The 13,329-nt window shown below is 32.3% G+C and overlaps 1 protein-coding gene across 9 annotated transcripts in view; it reads left to right on the forward strand.

The window, feature by feature from the left end:
* DIP2 (disco-interacting protein 2) overlaps nt 1-13,329 on the forward strand; it is a 651,591-nt gene that overhangs the window by 502,112 nt on the left and 136,150 nt on the right. For 6 of the 9 annotated variants that reach the window (XM_075373056.1, XM_075373055.1, XM_075373057.1 and 3 more), the window contains one exon: nt 7,343-7,453. The exons of the other annotated variants lie outside the window; for them this stretch is intronic. In XM_075373056.1, the coding sequence (XP_075229171.1) occupies nt 7,343-7,453 (111 nt within the window). The remainder of the gene's footprint in view (nt 1-7,342; nt 7,454-13,329) is intronic. 9 annotated transcript variants of the gene reach the window in all.

Below are 13,329 nucleotides of genomic sequence, written 5' to 3' on the forward strand. Positions count from 1 at the left end.
GAATTAATGATACATTATTGTTGATAAAACTTCCTTAATTTTAAGAATTCCTTGTACCGTTTTGTATACGGAAGATCGCTGAAGCTTTTTTTATGGCGGAGAGGTTGTTTCTCATGTTTTGCTTTCATAAACCTCATCTTATAAACGTTGCTTACATTGCGATAACGTATTACATTAGGCTATGAACATTTTAATTTATTAAGGTAATCACTTAAAAAAATTATTTATTTTCTGCTAATTTATGGTGTATAATAATTAAGACGATCTAGTCATAACGAAGTAAAACAATTTAATCCCAGAAATTTAAATATAAAGTCGGACAGTGTCGCTTATATAATGATTTAGATGGAATAACGTGAGCAATCATGTTTTATACTGATCCATACGTAAACCTCAAACCGTAGTCGGCTATGATCTGCCCGTAAATTTTCGTTTAAACATGAATGTCATGTATTCCTAAAATTTTGATGAAAATCTGGAAAACTGCTTCTGAAATCTTGGAATTGTTAAAAAAGTACTTCGTGTTGGATATTTTGAAAGAGTTAAGTCCATTTTCGTGGGTTTCGAGGAGGATAAGAACAAAGATGAAAACGTCGACCCCAAATTTTATACAGTGAAAATAAAATTTCGCACGTAAATGTGAAAAGAATCAGTAATTTCATTAATGATTCGAAATTATCCTGTTTTAGAGAAAATGAAATTTGATTCTAAAACAGTCTGAATTTGTGCATGACGAGTAAATCATCCTTCATGATAATGTATCAATTTACGTTCGTTTATTGTGATATAATTCCTGACCAAAAAATCGATTTCCGCGTAATTGATCTTCTTATTCACTCGAAATAACCCCCTTAGATCCCCATAATTTCTGATTGTTCCCAAAATTAAAAACTGCTTCAAAATAAAGACATTTTTTTTTGAAATCTTTGATAGTAGTTGTACAACATAATAAAAAGATTCGATAGTATTCTAAAAAAAAGAAGATATCAAAGTACGTTTTCGGAAATAAAATCTCTGTTTAAATTAGTATATACGTGCATAAGCGGCGACAATAGTAATGAATATACGGTTCTAAATGTATAGTTTTTTACAGATTCTTTCAAGAAATTTTATCATCTCATTCTTTCAAAAAAGCATATTTTTATTTCTCTCTAGTACATCTTAAGTTATCGCAAATCAGCTAATTTTGAAATCGAAAATTTTAAGGTAAAAATCGTAGTAAAGGCAACACAACTTTTATACAAATTTGAATACTATATCGTAGATACAGATGTTCTTTGACGGTTAGGTTTCAATTAACTACACATCTCAGGAACGGTCGACCTGAGACTATACAAGACTAAACTTCATTTTCATTTATACATATCATCTTCTGAAGTAATACCTTTCGGTAATTCCGGAAAGTAAAAGAGAAAAAAAGTGCAACGTAAACAGAACCGGTGTTGCTCCGTTGTCTGATAAACATTTTGTCTTTTCATGTAATATGCGTAAAATGGAGGAGGATCAAGTATGAAAATTTATTTTAAGAAATAATAAAAAGTTGATTTTATAAAAGACGATAAAAATGATTCTTTATAATTTTCTCCAATATTGATTTATAGTCACGTTTAGGCTACCTAATTACGTGTAATATCCACTTGACCTATCTATCATTAGTCAAATAATTTATACGTGCGCCTATCCACGTAAGCGTAACGTTTTCTTTAATCATAATTTTCTTTAATTTTCCGCGCATTATCAAGCTTTTTTTGTTTAGAATTAATCCAGTTCAAAGAGTATTGTCTAAATACTGTTGTCTGTATTATATGATTGAATGTAATGTAATTTTATAAAACTATAGAAAATCAAATTATACCATTTCCTAACCTTATTTGAACACACACACACTTTGTTAAAATTTAATCAAACGTAGAATTTAAGGAATTACTATTTTCTTTACGGTTTGTTTATCCTGTTATTTCAGTTTTTCGTTTTTTTTCTTCATCCTTCGGTTCATTTAATCATTACTATTACTTTGTTAGTCTCACCTTTTTTTTTTTTTACATTTATTCTTCTTTCTTTTAGATGATCATTCATTTATATCTGGTTTTCATGTTATCTTGTACCGAGTATTTATAAGCCGAGTTTGATAATAAGTGTGTAAGAAAGATGGAAGATAAGGAAATAAAGAAGGATATTTTAAAGGTCCTTGCACTCTTCACTGTTGCAAGTGACGTGACCGAACCGACTGTGTTATTTGTGTGTGTGTTAATTAAGTTGAAGTTGCAACTTATTCTATACGTAGCTGCTGCCTTTAGCTTTTGCTTCTCTTTCGCTACGGGTATGTATGTTGTATGCAACTCAAATAACATTAGACACTCCCTTTCCTCTTTTCCCCCTTCTGTTCCTAACTTACCCCGTTTTACTGTCACGCGTTTTCTCGTTCCCTCTTTCTTCTTCATCTCCTCCGCACTGCTCCTCCTCTTATTCAACCCGTCCTTAATAATCTTCACTCCAAACCTGTCGTTGTACGTTCGCTTCGTTATTTGACACTAACGCTTGAGGCATATTCGTGCTTTTGTTGTGTATTACTCGTACACGCTGTGCTGCAACTTAACGTTGTTCAAACCCTCATTTTCTATTACATTTTCCTTTATGTATATTTTATTTACCGACTTAGCTGAATTATGAAACTTTTGCCTATTGCATACACACGTGCACCCTTATATATAAGAAGAACAATGATATATGTATGCGGTTTTGAAATACACTTTTGTTGTATTTATGTGGTTAATGTAGGTTACATTTATTATAATTTATCAGCTGGAATGCTGCGTAATACATATTATAGGAAATTTTGGAAAGGTATTTTTATGAATGGAAATGAAACTGTGGATAGAAACATATCAAATCTTAATTGTTATATTTGTTACGTTGTAATTCGTACGAAGAATTACATGAATATGTTAAATCCATAAAAAAATTATTTAAAATGTTTTCCTGTTATTTTTACAAAACTCTGGAAATTTGTTTTTTTGAAGGAAAATGGCAAAGAGAAAACGATTTAACCATTAAAAGAGTAAAACTAGATTCCGTTTATTATAGTTACAGAATATCATCGTTACAAATAAAATAATTCTTACTAAATACAAAAAAGAAGTATATATAGTTAATAAGTAGTGATTTATTCTTGGAGATCTTCTTGAGAACCATTTGAAATAAAAACAGGCGTCAGACAAAGGTACGAATCTCTTTCGAAAAAAAAAATGGTTGTCCGACGATATAAAAAATAAATTGCAAACATTGAAAATTCTCGAAAATCAGGATATGAAAAAGTATCTTGGAGAAATAATAACGCCAATCGCTCTATAAAAGGAAGCGCTAAAAGAGCGAACGCAGAAAACGGCGTTAGCATTTAACTTAACAAAAGATTTATATAATAAAAAATCACTTACGCATAATGTTAAACTCCGACATTACAAAACGGTTACTCTTCCGGAAGCCTTATATGGTGCTGAGATATGCAAATTTTTTCGGAGAAAGATCTTTTTAAAATAAATAAAAAATTAAGAACATATATGAACCCGATTATCAGAAAGGAATTTATAAAGTAAAAAGTGAAACAGAAATTTATAAAAATACAGAAAAAATAAGACACCATCCGGAGAATTTTATGGGCATTAAACAAATCTTTAACCGGTTTAAAGAAGTAGAAAACGATCTTAAAATTTTAAAATCTCTAAAAAACTTGTTTTTATAGAAACAGATTTAGAAAAATAATCCAAGATTCTAAGTTTTCAGAGAAGAAGAATAAGAATACTATAGAAAGAAAGCGGACCTAGGAGAAGACGAACAGAGTGAAAAAATGGAAAAACAAAAGAAGTTCCAAACTATTATGCAAACGTGGATCCTTCTTGATTCGGACGACCGAAAAAAAAAGATATAGGTTAATCTAAGTCGAAAGTGAAAGAGGTTAGCTAAAATGTATAATTTAATCACTTTTAACTCTCCATTCGGATTGGCCACTACGCCCATTTCACGGTGTTTATGTTGGCCGAGATAAGATAAGGGGTTATCAGGAGAAAGATATATCTTAATTGTTCAAGTATTACAGAAATTTTTTTTTGTGATAAACAAAATTTAGATAAAAAAAAGTTAAACTATTTACGATAAGAAACATTCACAATACAATATCTATATAAACTAATAATAATCTTACCATGTTGTTTTTCTATTAGTCTTTAAGTCTAGCGCAAAATTATATTGTGGACGACTATTTTACTGAAATTTAGGTTTCTTAAACATATTTCCGCTTTACTTTCTCTCCTTCCCAAAAACTTTTCTTAATTTTATCCACATCGCTTTCAGCGGGTATGCTTTTAATTGTCTTCTCGTTAGTTCATTCTTCCAAAAGTTTTTCCCATTCTTTCAGATTTACGATATTTAATTTCTTTTTTAAATATTGTTACGCGTTTTATATTTATTATACAAGATGTCCCACGAAGAAACTTTCATGACATGTTCTACTGGTGAATATAACGAAAAAAGTTCGTAAAAACATAGGTCTGGAAACGCATTTTTTTGGAGTTACGGCTAGCGAAGTGTTTCGTCCAAATTTCATCTTTTCTAATAAAAAGGAGCTCTACTGTAATGTGGCTGCTTATGTAATTTGAGCTGGGAAATAGGATAAAACAGGTCCCAGTACTGTACCGACACTACGTTTTATGATATTTGATGTAAAACATAAAATACAGTGTCAGAAAAGATTTTTCTTAAGGTTTGTAGTACGGTAGCTTTGTTAAATGACTAATAAATGCGAACAATTTTGTTACAAAACGTGTAGAGAATTTAACTTTGAAAAAATTAATGTAAATACAGCCAGTTTAAAGTAAATAAAAACTTTTAAAAATTGGTTTATTAAGACATAACAAACGAAAAATCCAGAATATCTTATTATTCTTTCTGTACTTAATAAACATTCTTTTTAAAAATAATAACGCTAATTACTGAAAATAATCTTTTTCAAAATGTAAAATTTATAAAAAAATATTGTAACTTTGTATATTCAATAATTTACGCTGCTAAAGCGAAATAATTACGTAAAAATCTAAATTGAAATGTATGTTACTTTACAAATATTTAAAAAAAATTATAGTATAGGTTAGCAATATTAACAGCTGATTAACAATGAAAATTGTGTACTTCGTTTGAATCTGTTGTCATAATTTATCATACACATAAAGAAAGTGTAGTGTAAATAACATTTCGATTTTCTAACGAGGAGTATGCCGATGTAATTTTTGTTTACGGATTTTGTAACGGAAATTCTGAAGCTGCTCGACGTGAATATCAGGAGAAGTTTTATTGAAGGCGTATTCCAATTACGAAAACGTTTTCTTTGGTGTATCACCATTTATCCTGGTTGGGGTCCATCCAACCCCCTAGGGTAAGACACCGGCCTTGTGACGCTTCCGGTCGCCTCCCCGTTCCTAGCCCTGATGGACTTCCTAGCCCTGAACGGGAGTCATCTTTCGTCCTCTAACTTTTACAACTCATAGTAATAAGCCAGGCCTTGTTGGGATGCCAACAAGGCCTGGCGATGTAAATGACTCGGTGGACATTTACATCGGTGCTTCGAGGAAAATGTATAATAACACACCACCAAAAATGTTGTTCGCAACAACGAAATTTATTCCTACTTCTTTTAGTGAACTCAACTTCAGTTCTTACCCCTGACTTGGTTTCGTTATGGACTCCGGTCTGGTCACTGGTTGGGGTCATCCCAACCCCGTAGGGGAAGATACCCGCCTAGTGACGTTCCGGTCTCCACACCCCACCCCGTTCCTTGCCCTGTTGGGCTTTAACGGGAGTCGTCTATCGCCCTCTGACTTTTTACATCTCATAGTAATAAGCCTGGCCTCGTTGGGATGCCATCGATGTAAATGCATCGGTAGACATTTGCATCGGTGAATTAATAATTCAGCTTATTGCCTTCGCTGTAGGCCTCATCCGGACATCTTGATTGTCCTACATCGTTGCCCTCTAAACTAGCTAACCGAGTTCGCGGAAGCATGAACCCCGCGCCTAGTTCTACTTATTATGAGCCAATTTCGTGAATGTCTCGTAATTCGAGGCAATAAATACAACATACCACCAAACATGTTGATCGCAACAACGAGATTTAGTCCTAGTTCCCTTAGTGAACTCAATTTAACTGAAACCCCGGACTTAGGTTAATTTATGTAAAGGACTCCGGTCTGGTCCACTAGGGAGAGGCGGACAGACCTCCTACTCCCACTCGGCTCCATCGCAGAGTCCCGCGTGACATTCACCTATTAAACCGTTGTCGAGATGCCGCTACACCTCACGGCTGCCATGGTATCCCATGACCTCAGCAGTGCAGTCGCCATTCCGCCGACAGTGTCGCTTGCTCGTTCTAGTCTGCCATCGTCAAATGGTTGGGGCAAAAAAAAAAAACCTCGTCGGTTAAACTACTGTCATTGGCTTCTAGACAACACTGATAATGTAAATCGAGTTTTATTTACTGCTGAAACCACTTTCAAGAGAAACGGAGTCTTCAATTCTAAAAATAGTCATTTATGGAGCGAAGACAATCAGTGCAAATGGTATTGTGGAAACTAGTTGCCGACATAGATTTCAAGTTTGTTACTATTTCTTCCGAATTTATTAGTCATTTAACAAAGCTATTTGAATATAAACCTAAAAATAAAAAAAAACATTTTTGTGTTTTAGATCAGATATCTTAAAAACTGCTTGAGTTGCAGTTCTGGAACCCTTTCCCAGCTCGAATTATATAAGAAACCACCAACTTTATTCCTTAAATTTGATACCAAAATATAACAGTAGGGCTTCTTTTTATTAGAAGACCTGAAATCCGGGCGAAATCTTTCGCTAGATGTAACTCGAAAACAAAGCGTTGCCAGAGCTATATTTATATGAACTTTTTTCATTAGAAGTTTTTTCACCAGTAGAACATTTTCTGAGATGTTTCTTCGTGGAACACTCTATGTAACTGAAATATTAATTTTTAGAATGAAAAACTTCCAATATACAAAAATTACTTATTTTTATATTTTATTTAGGTAACTCTTTCATGCTGTTTAATTGCTGCCGTATCAATTCACGCATTACAATTTTATTCTGCGTTTTATACTGTCTATGAACTGATGACACTCGATTATTAATTGTAAGAATTATTTAAAAATTTTTAAAAAATCGTACAATTTCTTTACTTTTCGTAATTTTTAAATTTTATTTTATTTTGAGAAGCTGGCACTGCTTGTGCATGTTGAGTGTGCTTGTTTTGTAGTGACACAAGTGTTTGTTGCATGCTATTTGACAGGGAGGGGGACAGGCGGCTCAGGGGCAACACCTGGAGGCGGCAGTCCTGCCTCTAGAGCTAGAAGACGTGGAAATAGAAGGCTTACTAGAACCGAAACCCGATATCATTCAGGTATGTTCATTACATATATAATCTATAATTAATTATTTTATATTAGTTTTACGTATATTATCGCATGTGGATGTAGAAGGATATTTTAAAGATAACCGATAGAAATTATTTAATTATTAATAACTGCGTATTAATATTTGTATGTTAGTAGGCTTAATATTAAAAGAGATTTTATTGAACTAATCTTAGAAATAATTGCGAAAATTACTAATTATAAATTTTTAGTCGTTTAAAGTACGTTATATTTACATCATTTATTCATAATTATTTGTGACAAATTATCAAGCATTTGTAGTCTTTACTTGTTGAGAGTTCAGAGAAGAATGGAAATAAATGCTTTCTATCGCATGATTTATAGGTTATTGTTACACATTGATCCATCGAGGGACGTCGCTAGCGCCCCCTCTGGCAAGTGTGACAATATGACAACTAGACAGAGATACGGCGACGCCTACCTCTATAATCTTTAAAATTGGTTATTTCGACATCTTTCGTATATATAATTTATTTTATTAAATTAACTAGCTACAGGGCGTACCTGCGGCATGTCTCCGCAGCTAGGCCCTCCGGGCGGGTTGCCCTGACAGTCGGCGTCTCCGAATGGGATTAGGTGTCCAAAATTGATTACCTCTTATGTAAAAATATTGTTTTTTGAATGATGAAAATTGATATAAAGAAAGTTAAATTGGAGATTTAACTCCAGAAATTGATACTAACGAATCGGGATTTTCCGTTAGCAATCGGTACATTTCGGTGCCTACTTTTTGGTTATAGTTCATTACTTTATGAAGAAAAACAATCACATAAACAAATGAAAAATATGTAAAAAAAAAATGTTTAAAACATCACTCTTAAACTTAAATTAAACGCACTAAAAGGTAAAGAATAATTTTAGGACAGTATCTCTGAATGGATATTACAACAAGCTTTGATGGTTATATGTATAATTATGTGAAACTCATAACTTCAAATTAAAAGAAGAAAAGAATTAAAGAATTAAAGGTTAAAAGAATGGGGTTTTATTACCAGACTCTTTTAACGATTGAATTTCTGGATTACCATGATCCGGTCGATTAAGAGTGTACCTGATGCGTTAAACGTTTAACGCTCGACCTGCTGATACTTTCGCCGTTTGAATCGTGAAAATCGGACGAGCGGTTGCCGAGATATTACGGTGGTACCCCATCGCGCACCCCCTTCCCAATTTCCGAACGGCGCTCCAGGAGCTCTTAAAAATATTATCATCCGACGGGTGCTACTATGATCAGATGGAGTTTTCGTGAAGGGAGGTCAAAAATATTTTTCAAAGCGCTAACACCGACCATTTTCGAGATATTTGCGAAAATTCGTATCCACTTAAAAAGTACTAAATTTTCTCAAATATATATATATGTATAACACATTTCGTCAAGTATTTTTTCTTGATTTATGTAGTATTTTATTGAACACTGTTTGTACATAAAACCAAGCTTTTTGAAATTAGAAACTTGTCTCCGAATTTATTTTCAAACTTACTGATCATTCTTTTTTTTTCAAAAAAGTATATGAGGAGCAAGTATGATTTTATCTACATGGAACTTTATCGACATTTCCATCTTCAACCTTATGCAAAAAAAATGAAATCAAAATACATCCTGTCAAGCTTAAACTTTCATTTGATCATTTTCTTTCTACATGAAGTTTCTTTTATATTTCAATATATAACATTTGTCTACATACTACTCTATTTCTTAACGTACGTATTTGTGTTGAGCTATTGTTTTTTGCAAACCATTTATATATTAGTTATCAGCGAAAGAGATGTGAAGAACAAAAGTATCACAATTTATTTTTAAATAGTACTCTTTATTAGTGTTTCGTATCTTTCTGAATTCATCCTGTAGAATTCGTTATAGGATAAAAGCAATATGACTCTTATTAAAATGGTATCCCCATTGAAGGAATGGAATCGACCAATAACCCACATCCTTACTAGATTTATTTTAAATCGAAAACACACAATATTGACTTTTACCATATTTGACCGGTCTACCGAAAGAGATTGAAGCACCTAAAAAAATGTAATTTTACACACACTATATATATATCGTATTAATTCTAGGGTTTTCTATCCCTTAAATACAAATGAAATTTTCACTAGTATCTTCCTTTTTATTTAAGCAATATTGTGAGATCTCGGTCAATTTGACCGTACGTATGTAGTTTTTTTTTATTTTTTTTATTTTGTATGACAGTTAATTTTAGACATCAAAGTAAATTTTAACGATATGTTTTTCCATGTTATTCTTGGAACTTTGAAGGAAAATATGTTCATTCAGGAAGAAAATTACTCGTAGGATCGATCAACGTATTGGAAAATGATGACCCATCATCTTCTTTTTACGATACCTCTTTTATTAGCCTGTATTTTTTTTTTTCATTTCATTTTAAAAGGAAATTAGTTGATGTTAAATGAAAGATGATTCCAGTATGTATATATATTTATGTTAATTTTTTTGTTTGTTCTTGGTTAAGTGCTTTCGCAAATATATCTCCGTTTCGTTATAAGGTATTAAAAATAGAATTTTATTTTAAAAAACGTATATGAAAATCTAAAATATGATATGCTTACCATCTAACTCAATTTATACTAGCGATTGAAATGGTAAACATACCTCTTTATATTTTTTTATTTTGCAAGACATGTTTTTAATAAAATATTTTATATTTTCATGCGTTCTGGTGAAGCAGAAACCTCCGCGAAAGCGATTAACTAAGATGACAGAATTCAAATCTAGACTTGAATTTGGATTCGAATGTTATACAGGAACTTTAAAATCTCACTTAAAAAGTGTGAAAGTACCACAAAAAAGAGTAATTAGAATTATGGATTTCAAAAGCACTTTCAACCGATAACTTGAAGTTTTCAAAAACTGAATATTTTACACGTAAAGAATCTATACATATGCAAAGTATAAAGAGTATTTTTCAGTAGTTGTAAAGGTCATAAAATAAATAATATGTACTATACAAAAGGTATGGATCCAGAAAATACACAAATCCCGGCTGTATTTAAAGAAAGGTTTCGAAAATCATTTGTCTATTTAGGACCTAAAATTTATAACATCAGGTAATAGTATAAAGTAAATTATTTTACTTTTTGTTTTAAATAAATAAAGTAAATAGTATAACTGTTGAAAATATTTTCATTAGGTGAAGAAATGGGTTGCCAGTATTCAGGACACTACCCACCGGGTTGGTCTAGTGGTGAACGCGTCTTCCAAGATCAGCTGATTTTGAAGCTGAGAGTTCCAGCGTTCGTCCTGGTAAAGCCAGTTAGTTTTACACGGATTTGAATACTAGATCGTGGATACCGTTGTTCTTTGGCGGTTTGGTTTCAATTAACCGCACATCTCAGGAATAGTCGAACTGAGAATGTACAAGACTACACTTCATTTACACTCATACATATCATCCTCATTCATCCTCTAAAGTATTATCTAAACGGTAGTTACCGGAGGCTAAACAGGAAAAAGAGAGAGAGTATTCAGGACACTAAACCCACCGGGTTGGTTTAGTGGTGAAAGCATCTTCCCAAATCAGCCGATTTGGAAGTCGAAAGTTCTAGCGTTCAAATCCTAGTAAAGTCAGATATTTTTATACGGATTTGAATACTAAATCGTGGATACCGGTGTTCTTTGGTAGTTGGGTTTCAATTAACCATACATTTCAGGAACGGTCCAACTGAGACTGTACAAGACTACACTTCATTTACACTCATACATATCATCTTCATTCATCCTCTGAAGTAATATCTGAACGGTAATTACTGGAGGCTAAACAGGGAAAAGAAAAGAATTCAGGACACTAGTATTTTGTTTTCTAAATTAGAATGAAGTGTTCAAAATGTACAATATGATCAAAAGGGTTGTATTACTGTTGTGAATCGAACCACGCCCCGCCTTATATTTAATGATTAATAATATGAACTAGACTCGATGTGACAAACTTTAGTTTAATTGTATGTGCATTAGGCTAAATTTTAAAATCCATCTATCTCTTAATACTTTTGGCATTGGAGCTTTTATGTTGCTCTAGTTAGAGAATTTGAATTTATAAATGCATATGTTCTACTGCTAGAATGCAGTTTATTGGGTACTATATATATTAACAACCCCGTAGTGGTTTTTTCCCGTGCTATATGGTTTGTTGCGTTTTCCGTTGCGGCAATTTTTTTTAAATGTTTTTTAGTCATGTAACCGGAGGCAGGTACAGCCAGTCGCGTCGCATACACATTAACAGTGGCAGTGGCCGTTGATTGATCCGCCGTACCATCCATTGACGCATCCCTTAAAAAAAAACCAAATTGCAAAAAGTCCATAAATGATTTTTAGATAATTATCTGAGGATGATTTTAAAGTTCAATCGAATGAATATCTCGTCATCTCGTATGGAGGATGTTAACTTTTCTGTAATTACGAGTAAATTATGAATATATTTTTCTTCCTTATATCAGATCTACGTATGTCCATTTTATCCTCTTTTAAAAATAAGATGTATTTCTTTCATATTAAAACAGAAAAAAACGAATTGTTTTTATTTAAAGGTTGATCTTCTAATTTTCGTAATGGTCTTTTAAAAAAAAAACACAAAAAAACAACCAATTCTGCTTCGTTAGAATATTTAAATCGAGTCAAGTCTTTGAAAACGTACAAAAACGTTTATTCTGTATTTGTACTGTCAAAAAATATAGAGAAATTTCGCAGAGGGAACAAAATTAGGTTTGTATTACAAAGTATAATTTTTTAAGATATATTAAAAATCGCCTTAATATACACTTTGAAGGAAATACTATTCACTCTTTTTAACATTAATTTAAACGTTATTTGTGAATACACCAAAATCCGATTTATTTATTTAATTTTTATTTTTTATTTTTCTTAAGAAAACCCATGCAACGTTCACGTTTCTTTCTCAACGTTATTATTACTGAATCAGTTATCGGAAAGCGTGATGAAATTACGGATGTATTTTCTTATTATATAGGAAAGTAATACGATTTTATGTTTATTTTTCATCTGTTTTGCTTCAATAAAAAACCAATTTTTAAAAGTTATTTTTACTTTTTATTGGTTGTATTTACATGAATTTTCTCAAAATTATATTCTGTACAAGTTTTGTTACTAACTCTTCCCCATTTATTAGTCGTTTAACAGAACTATTGTGCTTATAAAAAAAAAACATGTTTTTCAACACCGAATTTTATGTTTTACGTCGGATATCTAAACTATTGGAATTATAGTTGTAGGACCTGTTTTACTCTATTTCCCAGCTAAAATTACGTAAGAAACCACCAACTTTATTCCTTAATTTGGGTTCCAAAAATTACAGTAGGAATTCTTTTTACTAGAAGAGCAGAAATCAACCCACCGGGTTGGTCTAGTGGTTAACGCGTCTTCCCAAATCAACTGATTTGGAAGTCGAGAGTTACAGCGTTCAAGTCCTAGTAAAGCCAGATATTTTTACATGGATTTGAATACTAGATCGTGGATACCGGTGTTCTTTGGTGGTTGGGTTTCAATTAACCACACATCTCAGGAACGGTCGAACTGAGAATGTACAAGACTACACTTCATTTACACTCATATATATCATCCTCATTCATCCTCTGAAGAATTATCTAAACGGTAGTTACCGGAGGCTAAACAGGAAAAAGAAAGAAAGAAGAGCAGAAATCAGGGCGAAATCTTTCGCTAGCCGAACTCGAAAACAAAGCGTTTCCAGGCCTGTGGTAGAAGAACTGTTTTAATTATTTTCACCAATAGAGCATGTTCTGAAAGTTTCTCCGTTTCTTTGTGGAACACTGTATATAAGTTTTAAAACGTATCTAAATATTT

Source organism: Lycorma delicatula, chromosome 8, assembly GCF_047948215.1.
Source record: "Lycorma delicatula isolate Av1 chromosome 8, ASM4794821v1, whole genome shotgun sequence".
Taxonomy (NCBI): Eukaryota; Metazoa; Arthropoda; class Insecta; order Hemiptera; family Fulgoridae; genus Lycorma; species Lycorma delicatula.